An 18,106-nucleotide genomic window follows, 5' to 3' on the forward strand; every position below is an offset into this window, starting at 1 on the left:
TTAGCTGGAAGTCACTGTAAATATTGCTTTTATCATCAGTTTTTGACACGGGTTTCATGCTCTCCGCCCCCTAAACGTCACCTCTCCACAACTCTGGTATGAGAAAATCCCGACGTTCCCCACTGGTATTTGCCACTCTGTTGGGCCGTTCACGTTCGCTCACTGCTGAGTTCCGACATTTCCAACAGCACTTGAAGGCAGCTTATCTCCCGACTCGTTATCAACATGGAAAGAAAAGGTAACGTACTCCAAAATGCTCGATATCGAAGACTCAATACACACGCTTTTAGTTATAGACATGTATTTGAGAAATTAATTCTCAGAATGACTGTCAAGGACTCGTACTTGCTGATGAAAAAGAAAAGTGAACCATGCGCTTTGCTCTGTGTGAGCAACAGCATGCTAGAGCTAGCTAGCTGCTACACTAGCATCTGACAGTGAACAAGTCTGCGCCAAAACTTTTAGCCAACACAACAGCCTTAGAATGAAAACTTAGTTCTTGGGTCCTTAAAGCTACAAACTAAGCTTACCAGGACTTGACGTGATACCGGACAACCCATTTGTAATAGTGGCAGTGAAAAGCAGTACTGTATGTAACGTTATGCAGCGCGAATGCCAATTTATAATGGGGCAGCACACCGCCAAGGCCGGCTTAAATTATTCCAAAGGCTTTCACTTCTTCTAACTTATCGTTACCTGCTAGCCAGTTAGCGTTGCTAATGTTAGCCAACACTACGACCTTCTTACACCTGCAGCCCTGACCAGACCAAACATGAAGTAGATTTCGTTAAAATAACGTAATAAAGTATTGTTCAACAGTTTGGCGCTGGAAGTACACTTGGTAGCTTTGGCACTATGTTGGTGTTTCAACGACTTTATCTCTTTTTACTAGTACTTGCAATGCAGGCGAGGAAGAAGAGGACGAAGCCCAAAAAACCTGGCAAAAAGTAAGTTTATGATATGCATCTTCTGCTTGCTTTTATATCGCAGTCGATTTCCACCGAGCAGGAGATAAGAGTCTCATTCCCATTGATGTTAGCTGGCATCATGTGCACTGCAGACCATGCAGGTACTGCTGATGGTCTTGTAGAGTTGCACTGGATCACCTGGCAGGAAACTTTGTTCCTTGTCATACATGATTTGACGTGATCATTGCCCAAATGATGGAACATGGAATAGTCCCACTTGAATTAACAAAATGCAAAAAGTAGCCTATTGTTTAGTGTGTTTCTCTGACCATCGGTTCAGAGTGAGGCTGCTTCAGAGAGGCTGCAGTCCTCTTCATACTGAAGATTATCGTGTGTGTCTGGAACAGATGTCAATAGTGAGAAAGGAACATTAATGTTCTCTGCTATATCTTCTAATTATGCAAAAAACAATCTGTCCCTCAAACTTTTTTAAATTTAGTTTACTTGAGCAGAAATGCTACACTGAAAACTGACTGCTACTGTTAAGGGGTATGCTGTCTGCCTGGAAGAAATGTGTCGACTCAGGCTGTTCCATCGTACAAAATACACATCAGTTCATAAACAACTTAAAAGTGCACTGGAAAGGAAATGTAGAATTCACAGTACACACACAGTAAAGATATACATTATGGTCATATTGTGGGTTATACATACATGTGTTAGCCTTATATTCCCAGTTCCATACAAGACAGGCCACCCTTCCTCCCACACTAAGGCTGTCCAGCCTGCTCAATACATGGATTGCTGATTAACATAAAATTATTATGTTTCCTCTAGACCCAAATGGTATTCTTCAACACACCTATATACCCTGTTACTGTATAGAATTGGTAATTTTCTCAAAGGTCTAGTCTGTGTATTTCTCACACACATGCATGCAAACGTGCACACAACACACACACACACAAAACCTTAGCTTAGTTAACATGACGTTAGCTTTGTTTTATTTTTAATTAGATTTTTTAAATGTAACGTTAATCTTGCATGTCCTGATTCTCTGCACTGTTATGATTTAGTCATTATATTGTACTATGTTCATAAGCTTCTGGTTTCTGTTTTGTGCTTTATATCTTTTTTCATTTCAGTTTCTATTGCTTTTATGTGTAAATAAAAAAGGACAAGTGATTGATTGTGCCAAAATATAAAATTCTAGTGCTTATTATATTCGTATACTATTGGAATATCTGAGACAGGCCTATATTGGTTAGTTGCATTTTAACACATTAGAGGGTGAGGCTGTTGGAGTATGATGTAAGTTATCATACTTGATCTATGTTACATGACAGTAGTTCTGGTTGGTTGAAGTAGTAGGCTAAAGATATTTTTTTGACATTCTTGCAAAGGTCCCAGGCTGGATTCAAACCCAGGACGTTGTGGTTACATGATATGCACCTTAGACCACTGAGTCACCAGGATGCCCCCTTTTCAGCGTTAAAAGCTACATTCCTATGGTAGCTTATTATTCATTCATTCATTTTCTCTACCCGCTTAATTCTCTTCAAGGTTGCACTGGCTGTTGGGGCCTATCCCAGCATACATAGGGGTGGAAGGCAGGGAAACACTCTGGACAGGTCGCCAGTCCATCACAGGACTAACACTGAGAGACAGACACTCACATTCACATTCATAGCTGGGTAATTTATAGTCTCCATTGGAAGGAAGCGTGGAGGACATGCGAACACGGGGAGAACAGACAAACTCGTCTCTTCTATATCATTCATTTATTAGGCAACTTGTTGGTTAGATGTAAAATAGTTTCGTTTTTTTCTTTTGATAAATTTATCGATCAATCAAAATAAATTAAGATCCAAGCTGAAAATGTTGTCTTCAGGCTGTAGTGTTTCCATGTGTAAGGGTGCACTGCGGGCCCTGGTGTGCTTTGTGGGGGCACACTGTGTTCTAAGTATTAGATAACAGGGAGCAAGGCAGGTTTATTCAAAGCAAATCTATCTCAAGCTCGACTCTACACTACACACACGCACAGACAGTCTCAAAGGAGTCACGCCAATTATTGATGAGCTTGTTGTCTTGATTAGCCCTCTTTTCTTCTTTCTGTACACACACACACTTTTGTTATCTTCCCTACTGCCCTAGGCAATACTTCCCTACTGGACGGGGCTCTGGGAACTTGTCTGCCTGCTAGGCTTTCAGTCAATTGTTGGTTAGTTTTAATGACTGACACTCAGAAGCAGGGACAGGCATTAGTCTAGCCCTATAGTAACGCTGATCTATTAACCATCTTGAACTCAACTAGACAACATTAAAATTGTGGCTCTTGGGGGTGGTTTTGGTTCAGCCAGGCCCCAAATAGAAGAAAATTTGCCAGAGGTTGGTAACATTTCCATTCCTGCATAGAGGGTGACACATTGATATATTGGTTGTTGTTGGAGCATCATAAAACTCGCATAAGAGCAGTGTTTGTAGTAGTGTAGTGTAGTAGTGTGTGTGTGTGTGTGTGTGTGTGTATGTGTAGTTGAAAGAGAGAAGGAAGGGATCATGGTAGTGAGGGAGAGTGATTGTGCTGGGCACATGTAGTTCTGCCATGTACAAGCATCCCATTTTGGTGAAAGTGCCCGGTGTGGTTATGTGTCCACTGTCCAGGTGTGTGTGTGTGTGTTTGGTATACCTTTACCACTGGTGACTGATCTTGTTGCTACCTAGCTAAGCCAGTGTGGCTGGCTAGTTAAGAAGTGGCTACTGCTGCCGATGAATTAAACCATGTTTAATCAGAAGAGGGACATTAAGGGCTCGGGCATTTATTTACTGACAGGGAAAGTTGAATGAAAGGGTTAGTCTTTTATTGTACAAAGATTTATTTTAGGCATTTTAAGGTTTTATTGATAGCGACAGTGTGAGAGAGAGACAGGAAGGCATGGGAGAGAGAGGGGAGGACATGCAGCAAACGACCGAGGGCCGGACCCGAACCCGGGTCGCCGCGGGAAGGACCGAGCCCAACGGCATGCGCTCCACTCGGCGAGCCACCGGGGTGCCCCTTATTGTACAAACTTGCACACTAGTTTTCACCATCAAATCTATACATTCAGCACGGTGAATGGGCCTGGCTCTATGACTCGTGAAGTTGTCGAGGCTATTTATTTCGTGTTCATCGCTCCATTTCACTATTATTTAGAAGAATTTTATCGGTGTCTCATCGGAGGAACCTTTGCTGATACATCTGTGCAAGGTCTATATCGGCCAATAATATCGGCTCACATTACCTCCAACCCCTTTTTATCTATCTATCTATCTAACTATCCATGTGCTGCCACAGTATTACAATCACTACTAACAGTCTTGTTAGTTTCCTCCTCTCCCATTATCTGCCTTTTAGACAGCCACACCTCCATCCTCCTTTCCCCCTGTCTTAGGCCTACACTCTCCCTTCATTTCTTTCTGTTGTACTTTCCATTTTTCTCCTCCTGAGCCTACATAACTACACCTCTTCCCTCCTCTCTGCTCGCCTCGTCTCCGAATACGCACCCCATCTCCCTTCCTCTCTGCCTCCTTCCCAGTCCGCCTCCCTCTTTCTGTAACTCTTCTCTCTTTTTCTATCTCTCTCTCTATCTCTGTCTCTCTTGCCCTTGCACCGATCACGCTCCCTCCCTCCCACTCTCTTGTTTCAGTAGCTCTGTTGTGGTAGCTGTGCAGTGAGGAAGCAGCAGCCAGTGTTCAGTGGAAGAGCCAGAAGAGGGGAGCTGAGCACAGACCTTGTCCCAGAGCACAGCTGTCTTGGGCTAGCTTCGCTGAGCCCCCCTCTCTCCCAGCGCAGTCTATTCTAGTGTGGGGTAACATAGCTTTAGCCTCGTGTCCACTGGGCCATGTGGCTGCTGGACTGGATCTTCTCTATCAACACAGCTGTGGTGAAGCTAGCCAGCGGTCTCAGGTGCAAGTGAGTGGCACACCAAATCTTGCGTGTGTGTGTGAGAGAGAGGGAGAGATTGACAGAGAGAGATGGAAGAGTGAGACTTTGCTTATGTCTGTCCTACTTGTTGGATATGTGGGTGGTTTAGAGTTTTTCAGGGCAGTGGTGTTTCAGCAAGTGTTTGTGTGTGTGTTTGCCCGATGCCAGTTTACAGGAAGCTTGGCTGACTTATTGATGGGCCGATCCATTTTTAATTAGGGAGCAGATGCTGACTGTTGTTGCTCCACTAGGTACCTGACTACCTGCCCATGTGTCTTGCTTAGTGTGTGTGTGTGTGGGTGTGTGCATATGCGTGCGTGAGTGTGAGAGAGATGGGGAACGAAAAAACGAGATTGATGATGTCCCTGGTGGATTTGGCAGCCAGCTCTTTGAAAGAGCTTATTGCCCTCCTCATTTTTATAACTTTATATCCAATATGCAGATTGCTCTTTTTCTCAATCCAAACCTAATTCTTCATTTTCCTCCTGTTTCTAAATCACTTGTTTCTGTAGCTTTCTGTGCCTCCAATGTAAGGTCTGCATGTGCACCCAGGAGACTGAACATGGAATAGCCAGTGTTCCAGTGTATTTACAGCACTATTGTTCTGTTGTGTTTTGCCTTCATCTCTCCCAATCTCCCTGTTCTCTCCCAGCTGTAACTGCAGTTCATTACATAACCCATCACATCTTTTATCATTTTATCATCTGCAGCCCACTACAGCTCTGTCTCCCTTTATCTCTCCCTCTCTCTCTTGCTCTCTCCTCCCCCCGCAGGTTACCCATTACCCTTCTTTCCCAACAAATGCAATAAGTGGGGGCAGCAAAGTGGTTTTAGGCCATGGGGATAGCGAGTTTTTAGCTGTATGAGCGGGGAGAGATTTGTTTTGTGAAGTGAGAGAACGACTGCAGTGGTTTAACTGGTGCAGTAAGCAAACACGGTTGATGGTGTCCTACTACATGCTCTCTCTCTCTCTCTCTCTCTCTCTCTCTCTCTCTCTCTCTCTCTCTCTCTCTCTCTCTCTCTTTCTCTGAGACTGACAGGTCATGCAATCTCTGCCTGGAGGCCCACTTTATACAATGTCTGGATTTAACATTAAACATTGTCTCCATCTAGACAACTTTCTCTCAAACAGTATTAATCTGTATAGCACTGCTCTTAACAGTGCAGTTTTAGTTTATTTGAATTCACTAATCAAATTAAGATGAAAATAACAGACACTGAGCTTGTTTTATAGACATTTAGGGATGCAAAAAGCATCCTCTCTTCACAGAGACACTCGTATTATTCCAGTCGCTGTTGGAGTCCTAAGGTGCAGGCGCTGCAGCATGCTCATTTACATTGTCAGTGCCTAGCGCCTTCAGCCCTAATATAGTTACCTCGAGCTGCTGTTTCATTCTGCTGTCCAGGCATTTAGCATTGATTTTATTTGGAGGGAGGGGAAGAAGAGAGGATATAAACTTTGGCCACATTCCAGCCCAAAGAGCTCTTCCTTCCTCTGTACCCTTGTTTGTTTTGCTTCAGAGATCTGATAGGACTGGATGGGTGGAAACAGCAAGGCTAAGAGAAACCAGGGGATGCTGACACTCTGTCATGTCAGATCTGTGCACAGGAGTGAAGCAGCCAACGTCAAGTGGATGTGGTGCCGTATTAGATTGCAGTCTTTGTTGGCACAATCACTCTCACTCGCTTAAGAAAGGTCCATTGGGAAATCTGGCCCAGGCCGCAGTGATCAATTATTAGGCCCTTTGTGTGCTTGACAGTTACATTATCAGTAGTTTTAAGTGTACAGAGCTGTAAAGTTTGACCATTTTTGTTACATATGCAACCTAATATTAATCTATGCAATAGGGAAGTTAAATTTATGAGCACTGCTGGGACCACAATTGTCTTGGTGTGACTTCTTTTGTGCCAGCAATGACAAAACCTTGCTGGTTGTCTGCCTTATTTTAACCAAACTTCAGGTTTATTTTATTGTCTTGTGTTTTATTAGACCCCTCCACCAATAAACTTTGTTTTATCATTCCAAGGACAGTCTTTATTTATTGAACATATATAATTAATAGGGATGGGCATTTCAAGCAAAAATACCATTCGATATTCACTGGGAACTATTCAACCATTCTTCGAAGAAAGTTAATTGAATAAGACAACAATAGAAGATGGGTAGTTAAGATAATAAAAGATAAACAATAAAAGATAATACAAGCAATAAAAATAACAATAAAAATAAAATTATGAAATACTACACAAAATAAATGTATTATAGTAAAACAGTACAATGTTAATAAAATACAATAGAATAAAATAAATAATAATGATCAACAGTGAAATGTTGATAAAACAAAATAGAAAAAAAAAATATGATGATGATAATAAATAAAATAAGTATAAATACTAAAACCATAAAATTATAGAAACACTACATAAAAGCCAGACTGAATAGATGGTAGGGCTGCCCCCGACCAAAGATTTTCTTAGTCGACTAGTAGGCCTAGTCGTTAGTTCAAGCCATTAGTCGACTAGTCGTTGCACGTTTATGATATTAATTTAATTATTTAAATTTTTTTTTTTGGGGGCATCAGAAAATGGTTTGAGTTCCAGGGCTGAGAAAGAATGTTATAAGTAACATTGTTAACACTGTGCTACATTACAGAGAAATACAAAACCGTAATAATGAGCCTTTAAAATCTAAATTTTACAAGGGCACGCACGAAGCGAGCTGTCTGTCAATGACAATGCTAACGGCAAAAGCGGTAATGATGAATGTGTCGGAACAACCAGCAAGGAGACTGAACATAGAGCGGCCATGCTAGGTGACTAACGTTAGGCTATATGCCATTGTTCCGACGGCCCATTATTACGAAACCCAAATAGTCTGAAAAATGTCCCATTGGACCGAAAGCCCATTTGTCCGTTATCCTGAAAATACACACTCTCCCTGCAGTTAGAAACATTCATGGCCTGCAATCAGTCGGCCCTGCTTCTTAATGTTTCACACCCTCTTTCCCCTGGTTGATTGGGAGCATCTGTGTATATATACTGTATTTGGCTGTCGGAACTGACGTCCGGTAACTTACCAACTACACCACTCGGCTGCTCCATCAGACCATGTGCGTCCATGAAGAAAACTTGAGCAGCTTGTTCTTCTTAGGGGATTAAGCCCTCACTACCATCGTAATATCGCTGCTGCATGGAACGCTGCATAATTCCAACGAGGGTTCAGGACTGTTAGAGTAAATATTCGACCGCGAGGTCCGACAGCCAGCTTCCTCAGTTGCACCCGGGAAGGTGCGATGACGTCATTCTGCATAATAATTAGCCATGTGCTTCTGTTTGTTTGACAAACAATGGAAGATTTAGTGTGAACAATGGACAGATAAAGAAAGATAAATTTGCCTCAGAGTAGATTAATTTCATTTTAATTATTATTTGCAATGTTTGTTTAAGTTATAGTTAATCTAATTTGTCTGTCGGACCTCACGGTCGGATATTTACTCTAACAATCCTTTTTTTTTTTTTGACCAATGACTAAGACTCTTCTCATCGACTAACGTTTGGTCGACTATTAGGGGGCAACCCTAATAGATGGGTTTTTAGTTTAGTTTAAAAATATCAATATTTTCAGCTCCTCTCAGATCCTCTGGAAGGCTGTTCCAGTGGCTTGGAGCGTAATGGCTGAAAGCAGTGTCACCAAATGTTTTTGTTTTGCTTTGTGGAACATCTAAAAGAGAAGAACCGGAGGATCTGAGGGGCCTTCCTGGTTCATAAACCAAAAGCATTTCTGAGAATTTGTAGAATGACCCAAGATGGTTTTCTCAGCTACAGTGGTAAGCAAAACATTATGATGCCACAGTGAAATTGACCTTTGAACTTTTGGATATAAAATATCATCACTTCATCATTTTATCCTATTAGACATTTGTGTGAAATTTTGTCATAATTAGTGTATGAATTCTTGAGTTATGGCCAAAAACGTCATTTGTGAGGTCAGAGTGACCTTGACCTTTGACCACCAAATTCTAATCAGTTCATCCTTGAGTCCAAATGGATGTTTGTGCCAAATTTGAAGAAATTCCCTCAAGGCCTTCCTGAGATATTGCGTTCACGAGAATGGGACGGACAGACAACCCGAAAACATAATGCCTCTGGCCACAGCTGTCGCCGGCGTGGAGGCATAAAAATTTTGACAAAGACCTGCATTCTATTTTCTGCAACAATTCATGGATATTTAAAAATGGGCATAAATTGTTAGAAATGACTGAAAATATGCCGTCACTCAGCCTCTACATTGGGGTTTCAGAACAGGTGGCAGTGCTGCTGTAGGCGTCCCTATGTTTGTCTGAAGCTAGCAACTTGCCTGTATGCAGTGAATTCACTAGCTAACAGAAGAGCCATGTTAGTAGCACTTCTGTGGTATAGCAATAGCAAAACTTAACTCACCCGTCCCCTTTTAACTGCCATGGTTTTTGTTCACATTGTGCTCCATCATAAAATTCATTCATTTTGGCATTTTGGAAATTGTACTGCACAATTTCAAGGGTTGTCTTTTTTACTGTGCTGTAACGTTTATTTTTGCTGTGCAATCTATTTTCCATAGGAGATTTTGGGATTGTGGAATCCTGGACGCGATCATACAATACAATCATAAATTTAAAACACTGAATAAAATTTACGATAAGCTTGTTTACTCATTTGGAATTTATTTCTACCTTGTGCCCCTCTCCTTTATTAACAAAAAAGTTTTGAAGAAATTTAATTAATTAGAAACACATCATTTTATAATATTATGGTGTGAATGTTTTAATTTGGCAAAGAGCATAATGAGTCAGTGCATAGCAGCGCTCCCATCCACTGATTGCCAAATGTTAATAAAACCTCTAATGAATTAAGCCATAAGAATTTGGGCTAAACTGATCAGTCAACCTCTTATGATTACAATATTTTTGTATCTAGTTGGAGGAATGTTGGGGATTTGATAATGTTATATGCCAAAAATGCAGTGCCTCTGCATCATCATAAACATAATTTACAAGGGCATGCAGTTGGTTTTGGAAAAAATTGTGCATATAATTTTTGAGCCCTGCTCCCAGTTTCTACCAGTCCTCATGAATACACAACAACCATCATGCATGACATCAATGGAGGAAGAGTTTCTGCTATGAGACATCAGTATATTCTAACAATGACATTTTATTTTTGTTATTAGAAAACGTGTTTGACTGTAGACAGACTATATGTATTCCACTTAGCATACTTCAGCTTTGTAACTGAAATATGCTATGTATTTTATGCACAAGGATGTTTGTTTACGTATGTTTCAACACAGAGTTGAAAGCGGAACAGAACATGGCTCACTCTCAGGTCTTTTTTCCCAAGAGCTTTTTGTGTTTGTGTTTCCACTTGATTAGTAGAAAAGTTGGCAGAAGTCTGCCTTGGGAGTGTGTTTTTATTGATTGAGACTGTTGTCTTTCACCGGTTGTCGATAGGTGGTTTGTGTTATAGTATAAAGGCACTTTTAAGTGTAATGCACTGTAATGCAAGTGTCTTAATCTTTGCAATGCATATTATTTGGTAAAATATGTCTAAACCACCTTTTTTAATGGTTAAAAAACTAATCAAGGGTATCCAAAATTATATACAGACTTGATGTACAGAGCTAAAAGTAATCAAGATTAAGTTATTTTAAGTAATCTTGATTAATTTGCTTCAGCCTAATCATGCAGATTTGTACAGATAGGACAACATATTTTCATGTTCATGTTCATTTCACTGGGAAAATTGGTCATATTTAATTGTAACTAGCATTAAAAAGGTCTTGACAAGACTCTTAGGTTTAACTTGCAGACAACCTTAAAGAGGTATGGCTGATGCCACTAAGATGCAAATTGGCATGATGTCATCTGGCCTTCTCGACAGGGGCACCGCCAAAGACCCGTTATATGGCCGGAGATGTGTTCAGGACTATTAACAAGGTCTTCAGTTTTTCTCTGCATTTAGTTAAGGGGAATGTTGGGCCATCCAGTTCTAGATATCGGCTTGACAGCTATGTAATGGTGCCAAATTACGGGGATAGTTTGAGCGATACAACTGAGCATTGTCAGTATAGCAGTTAAATTGGATGCTATAGGCCGATAAGCTGACATATAATATGGCTAAGAGTTAACATAATTTATCAAAAATTGAGCCTTGAGGCTTGCATATGAAGTGCCCAATCCTCTCAGGACTTGCTTTGATTGAAAGCTTCCCCAACGTGTAACTTAAATTGTGGGTCAGGGATTCTACACGGGACGGATTTTCGATTAATTGCATGGCCCTAACAGTTAATCAAATTGAATTAATTTCAAAATGTAGTGATATTATGAAATGGTGAATTGTAATGCATCAAAACATGAGGCCAAGAATCCAATTTTAATTGTGGGTTCCCTGCTGATTGCTGCCCATGCATCTAGGGGTTCAGATTTTCATTAAGGTGGCACAGCAAACACTTAACCAGGCCACCTGGCATTGCAAAAAAAAACCCCAACAAAGCCTACACAGACAGAGGCATAATGGATGCAAAACAAACTGGCTCAACAGTATTGTTTCAATGAGAGAGATACTGAAAGAGTGCTGGAATGGTAGAAGAACAAGATGGGGGTGATGAGGATGATGGACAGACGGAGAGGGGAAAGAGGACTGGTGTTGTTTTGGTCAGAGGAGGAGGAGGGAACTGCTGTCGTCCCTCACCTGCAATGCAGTGCTGCCCTGCATCAGCCAATCATGTCCCAGCTTTCAGGGAAGGGGGAGGGGCCTGGGGTCTGACGACAGCCAAGGAGAGTTCTCGGTCAGAGACAGAGGGAGAGAGTTAATGTGAGAGAGAGAGAGAGGGAGAGAGTGAGCAGTGGTGCCCTGCGCTCCAGCACTCTGCCTCTGTGCTCAGCCTGCGGCAGAGCCTCTACATTTCTCCCTTTTTCTCTCCTTCTCTCTCCTCTTCCTCTCCTCTCTGCGTTTGTCTTCTCTCACTCTTCTCCTTTCCATTCTCTTTCTCCCTTCTTCTTCCCATTGCTTTCCCCCTTTTCACTCTGTTTGCCACCACCACCCCTCCGCAATCTCTGCTTTTCACTCATCATCACTGATCCACCTCCTTTTCCACTCTACTTTTCACTCCCTATCCCCTTCTCTCCCCTGGTCCTCTGATCCTTCTTTTTCTCCTGGCGGATGGAGTGAGAGGATCTCTAACACCTGCATTCTCTCCTCTCCTCTCTCTGTTACGTCCCATGGGCATCCGTGCATCCTGCAGGTAAGAGCAGGGTGTGTGTGCGTGCGTGAATGTGACAACCACAGACAGTTCTAGGTGTCTTGAGACAGGTCACAGTGTCTTGAGTGTTGTAGAAGTCCTTGAAAAGTACCCTGATTTGTGTGTGCATGCTTGTCATGTCTGGTGATCAGAGACAGCATTGACATTGACCTGTCTCTTTCCAACTGTCGATTTACTGCAGTCAGAGAAAGAAAGACTTATATGCATGATCTTAAAGGTTGCTAAGACCTTTTTTGTCAGGGTTCAAAGGACAAATGTCATTTTTATGTCATAAATATCTGGTACATATTTCTATATTTTTCACTGTTTTCTCTCATGTTGACGTTGTCCCTTTAACCTCCTCATCATTCTGCCCCCTTCTGTCCCTGTTGTTATCTTTAGTCCAAAGCGTGCACGTGTGTGTGTGTATATGTGTTTGTGCGTATGTGAGAGGGAGAGAGCAAGCAAGAGGGAATGGGAATTTTTCACTTGAAGCACAAGTGAAGTATTAGTGGGTACAGAGAAAAGTCACTGAATTGACCTGTTAAGTTTGTGTGTGTTGAGTAATTTGTATGTTGTGTGTGCATGTATGTGTGTGCATGCAGTGTTGGTCCTGCCTTTGCCATGCAGTGTGTTGGCTGACAAAGTTCTCACGACTGCTAAGACTGCTTTAACCACAATCAGTCAGTCAGTGTCAGAGAAGGATTGGAGCACTTTATTGCTTGCCTGCTCTCTCTGTCACTCACTCATTCATACCCTCTCCATCTTTACACTCTCTTCCACTTTGCTTCTGCCTCTTCACTTAGCACTTAACTAGGAACATATTGTTCATTCTTGAACAAAGACCAGGTCAGAATGGCTTTGGGTGATACATGGACATGTTCATCGTGCTACCTTGTTTGCAGAACTGTAAAAGCAGGGACACTGAGAACAAGAAATACCTACCACTTTTCACACCTAAAAACGGAAAAGGAATTTTGGGCTCTCCTCACTGTGATGCTCCTGTCAAAAATAGGGAGACCCAAACTGTTGATTTTGTTAAAGGCCTCACATCTCAAGGTTGAAAAACATTCGGAACAAATCAAACATTTTGTGAGTACGCCCACATCAGCGTAACCTTTTCTTTGAAGAGGTTGAATCAAATCTCACAGCAGATGGGGGTATGTGTAGAAGCAGAATCACAGGATGAATAATAATCAAAATCTTTTGGTCCGAGTTGCTGCCAAGGGTTTTTTTTGTGGGTTTTTTTAAGTTGCCTCCTACACATAAAAACCTTCCTTGAATGTAATAGCAAATGCTGATTAATTCTCTGGTGGACTTGGATGCTAATTTGAAAACTCTTAAGCCTGTTTTTCATTTTGATGTGTTTGTTGTCACAGAGCTTAAGGACCTAATTTATAATTTGGAATCCCCCCACGACCTCCTAGGCTATGACTTCAGCCCTATATTGTATTTGTTTTTTATTTATTTCGAGGAGCAATAGGACAAACAATTGGGTTGAGCAGGCAGCTTTTTGCCAGGATGCATCCAAAGTGGTCCTGCTGCTCAGGCTCAAGCCAATGAATTGATTAGCCGGGCGTGCTAATCCTTGTGACTTAAACATTGTAAACAAATCACAACAAAGTGCCTCATGCAGTGAAGTCAAACTGAATTTGTTGCATGCACCAGAAAATTACAGATCTCAGAAACAATAAACCACAGTTACCAATAAACTACAAGTGTGGATGGCAAAGTGAGCTGCCTAGACCCTCCCGCAGCTTAACAGATAATGTGGGGCTTGCTTTTATTAGCTCCAAATCCTCCGGAGCCCCATCCACAAGCTTTTTACTTGACTAGGGTTTTACTTAATAACTTAAGCTAGGCTTCACTAAAACACAAAGCCCAAATATGCAACACACAGAGCGGCTGTGCTTTGTAAATGGCTTGGTGAAAAGAGTTTGCTTTGATAGATTCAAATCAGAGGTTTGTTGTATTCGACAGCTGTGGGTTTGTATGAGGTCTCCATTTAGTAGTGAAAAAAATAAAAAAATAAGTTGTGTATGAAACATCTGTTTGCTGTGTGTGTGCATGTGCGCACACAGAACAGATTTTCTTGCTATAAGCTCTAGGCCATCCTTACCTCTACAGCATGCCATGATCAGCTAATTACCAACAGCACAACTCGTATAGTGGCTGCCAGTCTCAGACAGCCGCCTCTCCACAGTCTGGATACATAAAGCATCTTCAGATAGCAGTGCTGAGCTGCGAGTACTGGTCATGATGGAAAAGTCAACATGAAAAAAAAAATCAACAATTATATAAATGCTATAGTTGAGATTGAGAGAGAGAGAGAGAATACTGATCCCATACACTGTCTATACATTGACAAAGTTATTTGTTTAAAGTTCAAAAGACCATTAGCAACAGAATATTTCCCTTTTTTTTCCTGCAACCAGTGGAAGGAAAATGAATTGTAATACATTGCCTTGTGAAATTAAGCAATATTACATGAGAGGGTGAGCTTTACCGCACGACAGTGATGCGGTCAGGACCGAGGCGCTTGCACCGAGGTCTGTAAGCATCACTAAAGTGCCAATAATGACGGTAAAGCTCACCCTCGAGTGTAATATTGCGATTATACAACAGTTACCAACAAAATAAAAGATATAAACAAAATGTATTCATATTGTGGAGCAATTCGCTCTCAAAATAAAAAACTTTTTGCTCATGTTGTCTCTATTTCCCTGGAAATACATGGGGTCTGACTAATAACTGGAAAACAATCAGTCACGTCAGTAGACTCCTATGTAATGAAACCTAGTTTACTACTCCAGCAAGTAGGCCGACCCTTAGTAACAACCTAGCAACAGAGACAATTTCTAGTCCCTGTTGAGTCAGCCAGCCAACTAGAGCTAATACTTTCTAGAGATCGTGGGATTTCCCAAACTGAATAAATACCACACATATAAACACAAAACTGCCTTGCTAGCTCAATCTTGTTGTAACTAAGATATCTGCTGAAACATTGTTTTTTTCCATGGACAGATTTAGCTACTACGTCCGCGAACGTCACATGTATTTTTAAGCTAGTAGTGCCGTCATGTCACCGACTCACCGGCACAGCTGGAGGATGCCAGAGCGTCTAGTAACATCAAGGCTGAACAGAGTTATATTTAAATATATTGTATAATAATATATGGTGGAGTAATATTTTTAGTGATGAGCACGGCTAGGTGTGCTGTCATGCTGATTTGATCACGTTCTAAATGTCTAGTTGACCAATCAGATTGCTTGGTCGGAACTACCTGTTGTATAATTACGATTAGAGCTGCCGTGGTATTGAGTTTTTCCTTACTGCACAAATTAGCGAAGCCATTCAAACCGTCGTGGTAACCGCCACAAAAAAAAATAAATTTAAACCTCAGAACAATGTTACAGTTGTTGTAAGTGCTCGCCACTTTTTGCTGTCCCAGTTGTATTTAGTCACTCTGGCAAATGCCTCGGAGACTGCTAACTGACGTAGTGCCGAGCCGGTACCTCCCGAGGTAGATGGGGTGCCTTTGATTGCATCATATAACGAGCGATGAGTGATCTTAAGATGCGATGCTAGATTTGTCGTTTTTCCTCGCATGACGTTGATTTTCTTGCTGCAAATGCGGCACACTGCCTCATCCATATTCTTTGGCTTTCCCTCTTCATCGGGCTCAAAGCCAAAATGTTCCCAAACAGGAGAAGCAATGTTGGGTTTCGCTACAAGATCCATGTTTTTAGCCTAATTTGAAGCGAAAACTTTCCGTAGCCAACCGTTGCAAAGCACGCTCTGGGTGGCACGTTCTCCGATCAGAACGTTAACTGCGCACCTGTGAGTGGAAACTTTCGAACACATGGCGTGAAGAAAATAGGCTACACAATTATAATAATTATAATATTATTATTTAAAAAATAGTATTGCATTTATTTCAGATCACATAACTTTTACAAGCAAAAATTGGAACATAAACAATAGGCCTCAAATAAACGAAAAAAACCCAGCGGTGACGCGGTGATCAGCTTGACTCTGCGGTCGGTGTGACGTGATTGCGTTACCGCGGTAATGCGGTAACCACGGCAGCTCTAATTACGATTATTTCACTTGGAGCCCCAACAATAGATTTTTGCTCAATAATAACAGTATTTTTGCTTGTGAATGTGGATATAGTGGGCAGACAGCATGTCAGGTGCAGCCTCTTCTTCAGCACCATGGATAGCACCAGAGAGCACTTAGAATAATCAACTGAAATCACCTACTTTCTAGCAACAAACAAGTCACTTCCTAAATGGACTAAAAACAAGGACAAGAGAATGACGTGGGAGAATACATAATTTGACTCTATCTTGTGTGTGTGTGTCCTGCATGGCATGCATGTCTTTTTGTTGACTGACTTGGGGACTGAGCAGTGTTCTCTAGCAATACGTTTCTGCAGCTGGATCAGTGGAGAGTAGAACTAACCTCTCCCTGCTGGTTGTAGTGGCATGCTGCTCTTTCACCAGCTGGTGGCCTTTGTTTCAGTCGGCTGATTTTATTTCCACCTTGAATCCCTATGTAGGCTTTTTATTAAAACACACATGGTCTGTGTTACTCTCCAGTGAGCTGTCCTATATGGATAACCGGAGAATTGCATTTTAATAATTTATTCCACTATGTTCAGATTCACACAACACAGCCTATTCATTTAAGCATTGCGGAATCACCATTAGTTATTCAACAATACAATTAATGTTTAATGATATTAGGTCTTGGTCGAAGAACTCTAATACTTTTTTGGTTGTGTGGTGATGTTTCAACCTGGACTTCCGTTTACATTGCTTAGAGCCACAGTAGGTAAGTTTGAAGGAAAACAGGAAGAAGAATGCACTTAGCCCTCGTCTCCCCGCCCTCCTCTACCCACCCAGTCACCAGCTGCATGCCGACTGACAACACGGAGCAAAGCCCTCCTGCTCTAAACTTTACCTCTACTGATCAAAGACCCCAGTCACATAATCTATTTTGAAAGCAAGAAGCTGAGCAAATAGCACAATCAATATTGCTGAGATTCTGACATATTATTTCACTTATTTATTTTTATAAAAACCTACCTTTTAATTGTACAGTTTCTCTTTATGTATAGTGGCTAGGGTTGTCACAATGCTGCAGTTTTACCTTAATGATACTTTACCAACCAAAGTATCACAGTACCACACCAAAGATTAGGTTATCAACTTTGTTGTCATGATATTCTTCAAAATTTGGACAAGAGGGTTCATCTTTTTTAGATATATTGATGCTATCTAAAAGCTTTCCTCCAGTTTCATATTGGTATCATTGGTGTTGTAAGGTAGAACAGTAGTTGGCAATATTAAAGTATTGTGTAACCCTAATGTTTACTATTGCTATACTTTGGGAGTTCATCGGGTGTTATAATGAAATCCTACTATCCTTCAGTCCAGTGTTTGTCCTTGTAGTACAAGCAGACTAGCTGGTTTTTGTCTCAACAGCTAAAATGACCTTGGAATCTCAAGTGAAGAGAGGGAGGGAGGAGGGAAAGATGTATGAGGACAGGCGGAGTTGAAAATGTCCAGCTCTGCAGGAGCTCTACTAACCAGGACACTTAGCTGTGCTGATCCACTTTTACACTGCACTGTTTCTTTGTCTGTGTTTGCATGTGCATACACCTGCAGTGCATCATGGAAGTGTTTTCCACAAGCACATTGAGTAGCCAGCCAAAAGGAAAAAGTAGCTCAGTATGGGGGAATGCTTCCCCGGGGAAATGTTTTTGACAAACAAACTGTATGGTGTTTTTACATTACTTCTGACACCCTGATTCCATTTTAAAATACAAATCTGAATTAATGAGTTTAATGTGTGTACCTCCAAAAACTTTGTATGTAGTTTATCTTTTAGATTAGTTACGAGTTATGATGTTGAGCATTGGTGTATAGTATTGAGTAGAAACAGAATATACT

General features: G+C 41.3%; 1 protein-coding gene across 1 annotated transcript in view; it reads left to right on the forward strand.

Annotated features, from left to right (window-relative positions):
- The first annotated feature begins 201 nt into the window (after positions 1–201).
- LOC139649279 (SRSF protein kinase 1-like) overlaps positions 202–18,106 on the forward strand; it is a 29,995-nt gene continuing 12,090 nt past the window's right edge. Inside the window, exons 1-2 of the mRNA XM_071525631.1 lie at positions 202–238; positions 893–947. Of these exons, the coding sequence (XP_071381732.1) occupies positions 226–238; positions 893–947 (68 nt within the window). The 5' untranslated portion in view covers positions 202–225. The remainder of the gene's footprint in view (positions 239–892; positions 948–18,106) is intronic.

The sequence above is a fragment of the Centroberyx affinis genome, unplaced genomic scaffold, assembly GCF_046629955.1.
Source record: "Centroberyx affinis isolate AG114_WGS23_722 - 3 ecotype Tasmania unplaced genomic scaffold, CSIRO-AGI_Caff_v1 ptg001311l_1, whole genome shotgun sequence".
In the NCBI taxonomy this organism is placed as follows: Eukaryota; Metazoa; Chordata; class Actinopteri; order Beryciformes; family Berycidae; genus Centroberyx; species Centroberyx affinis.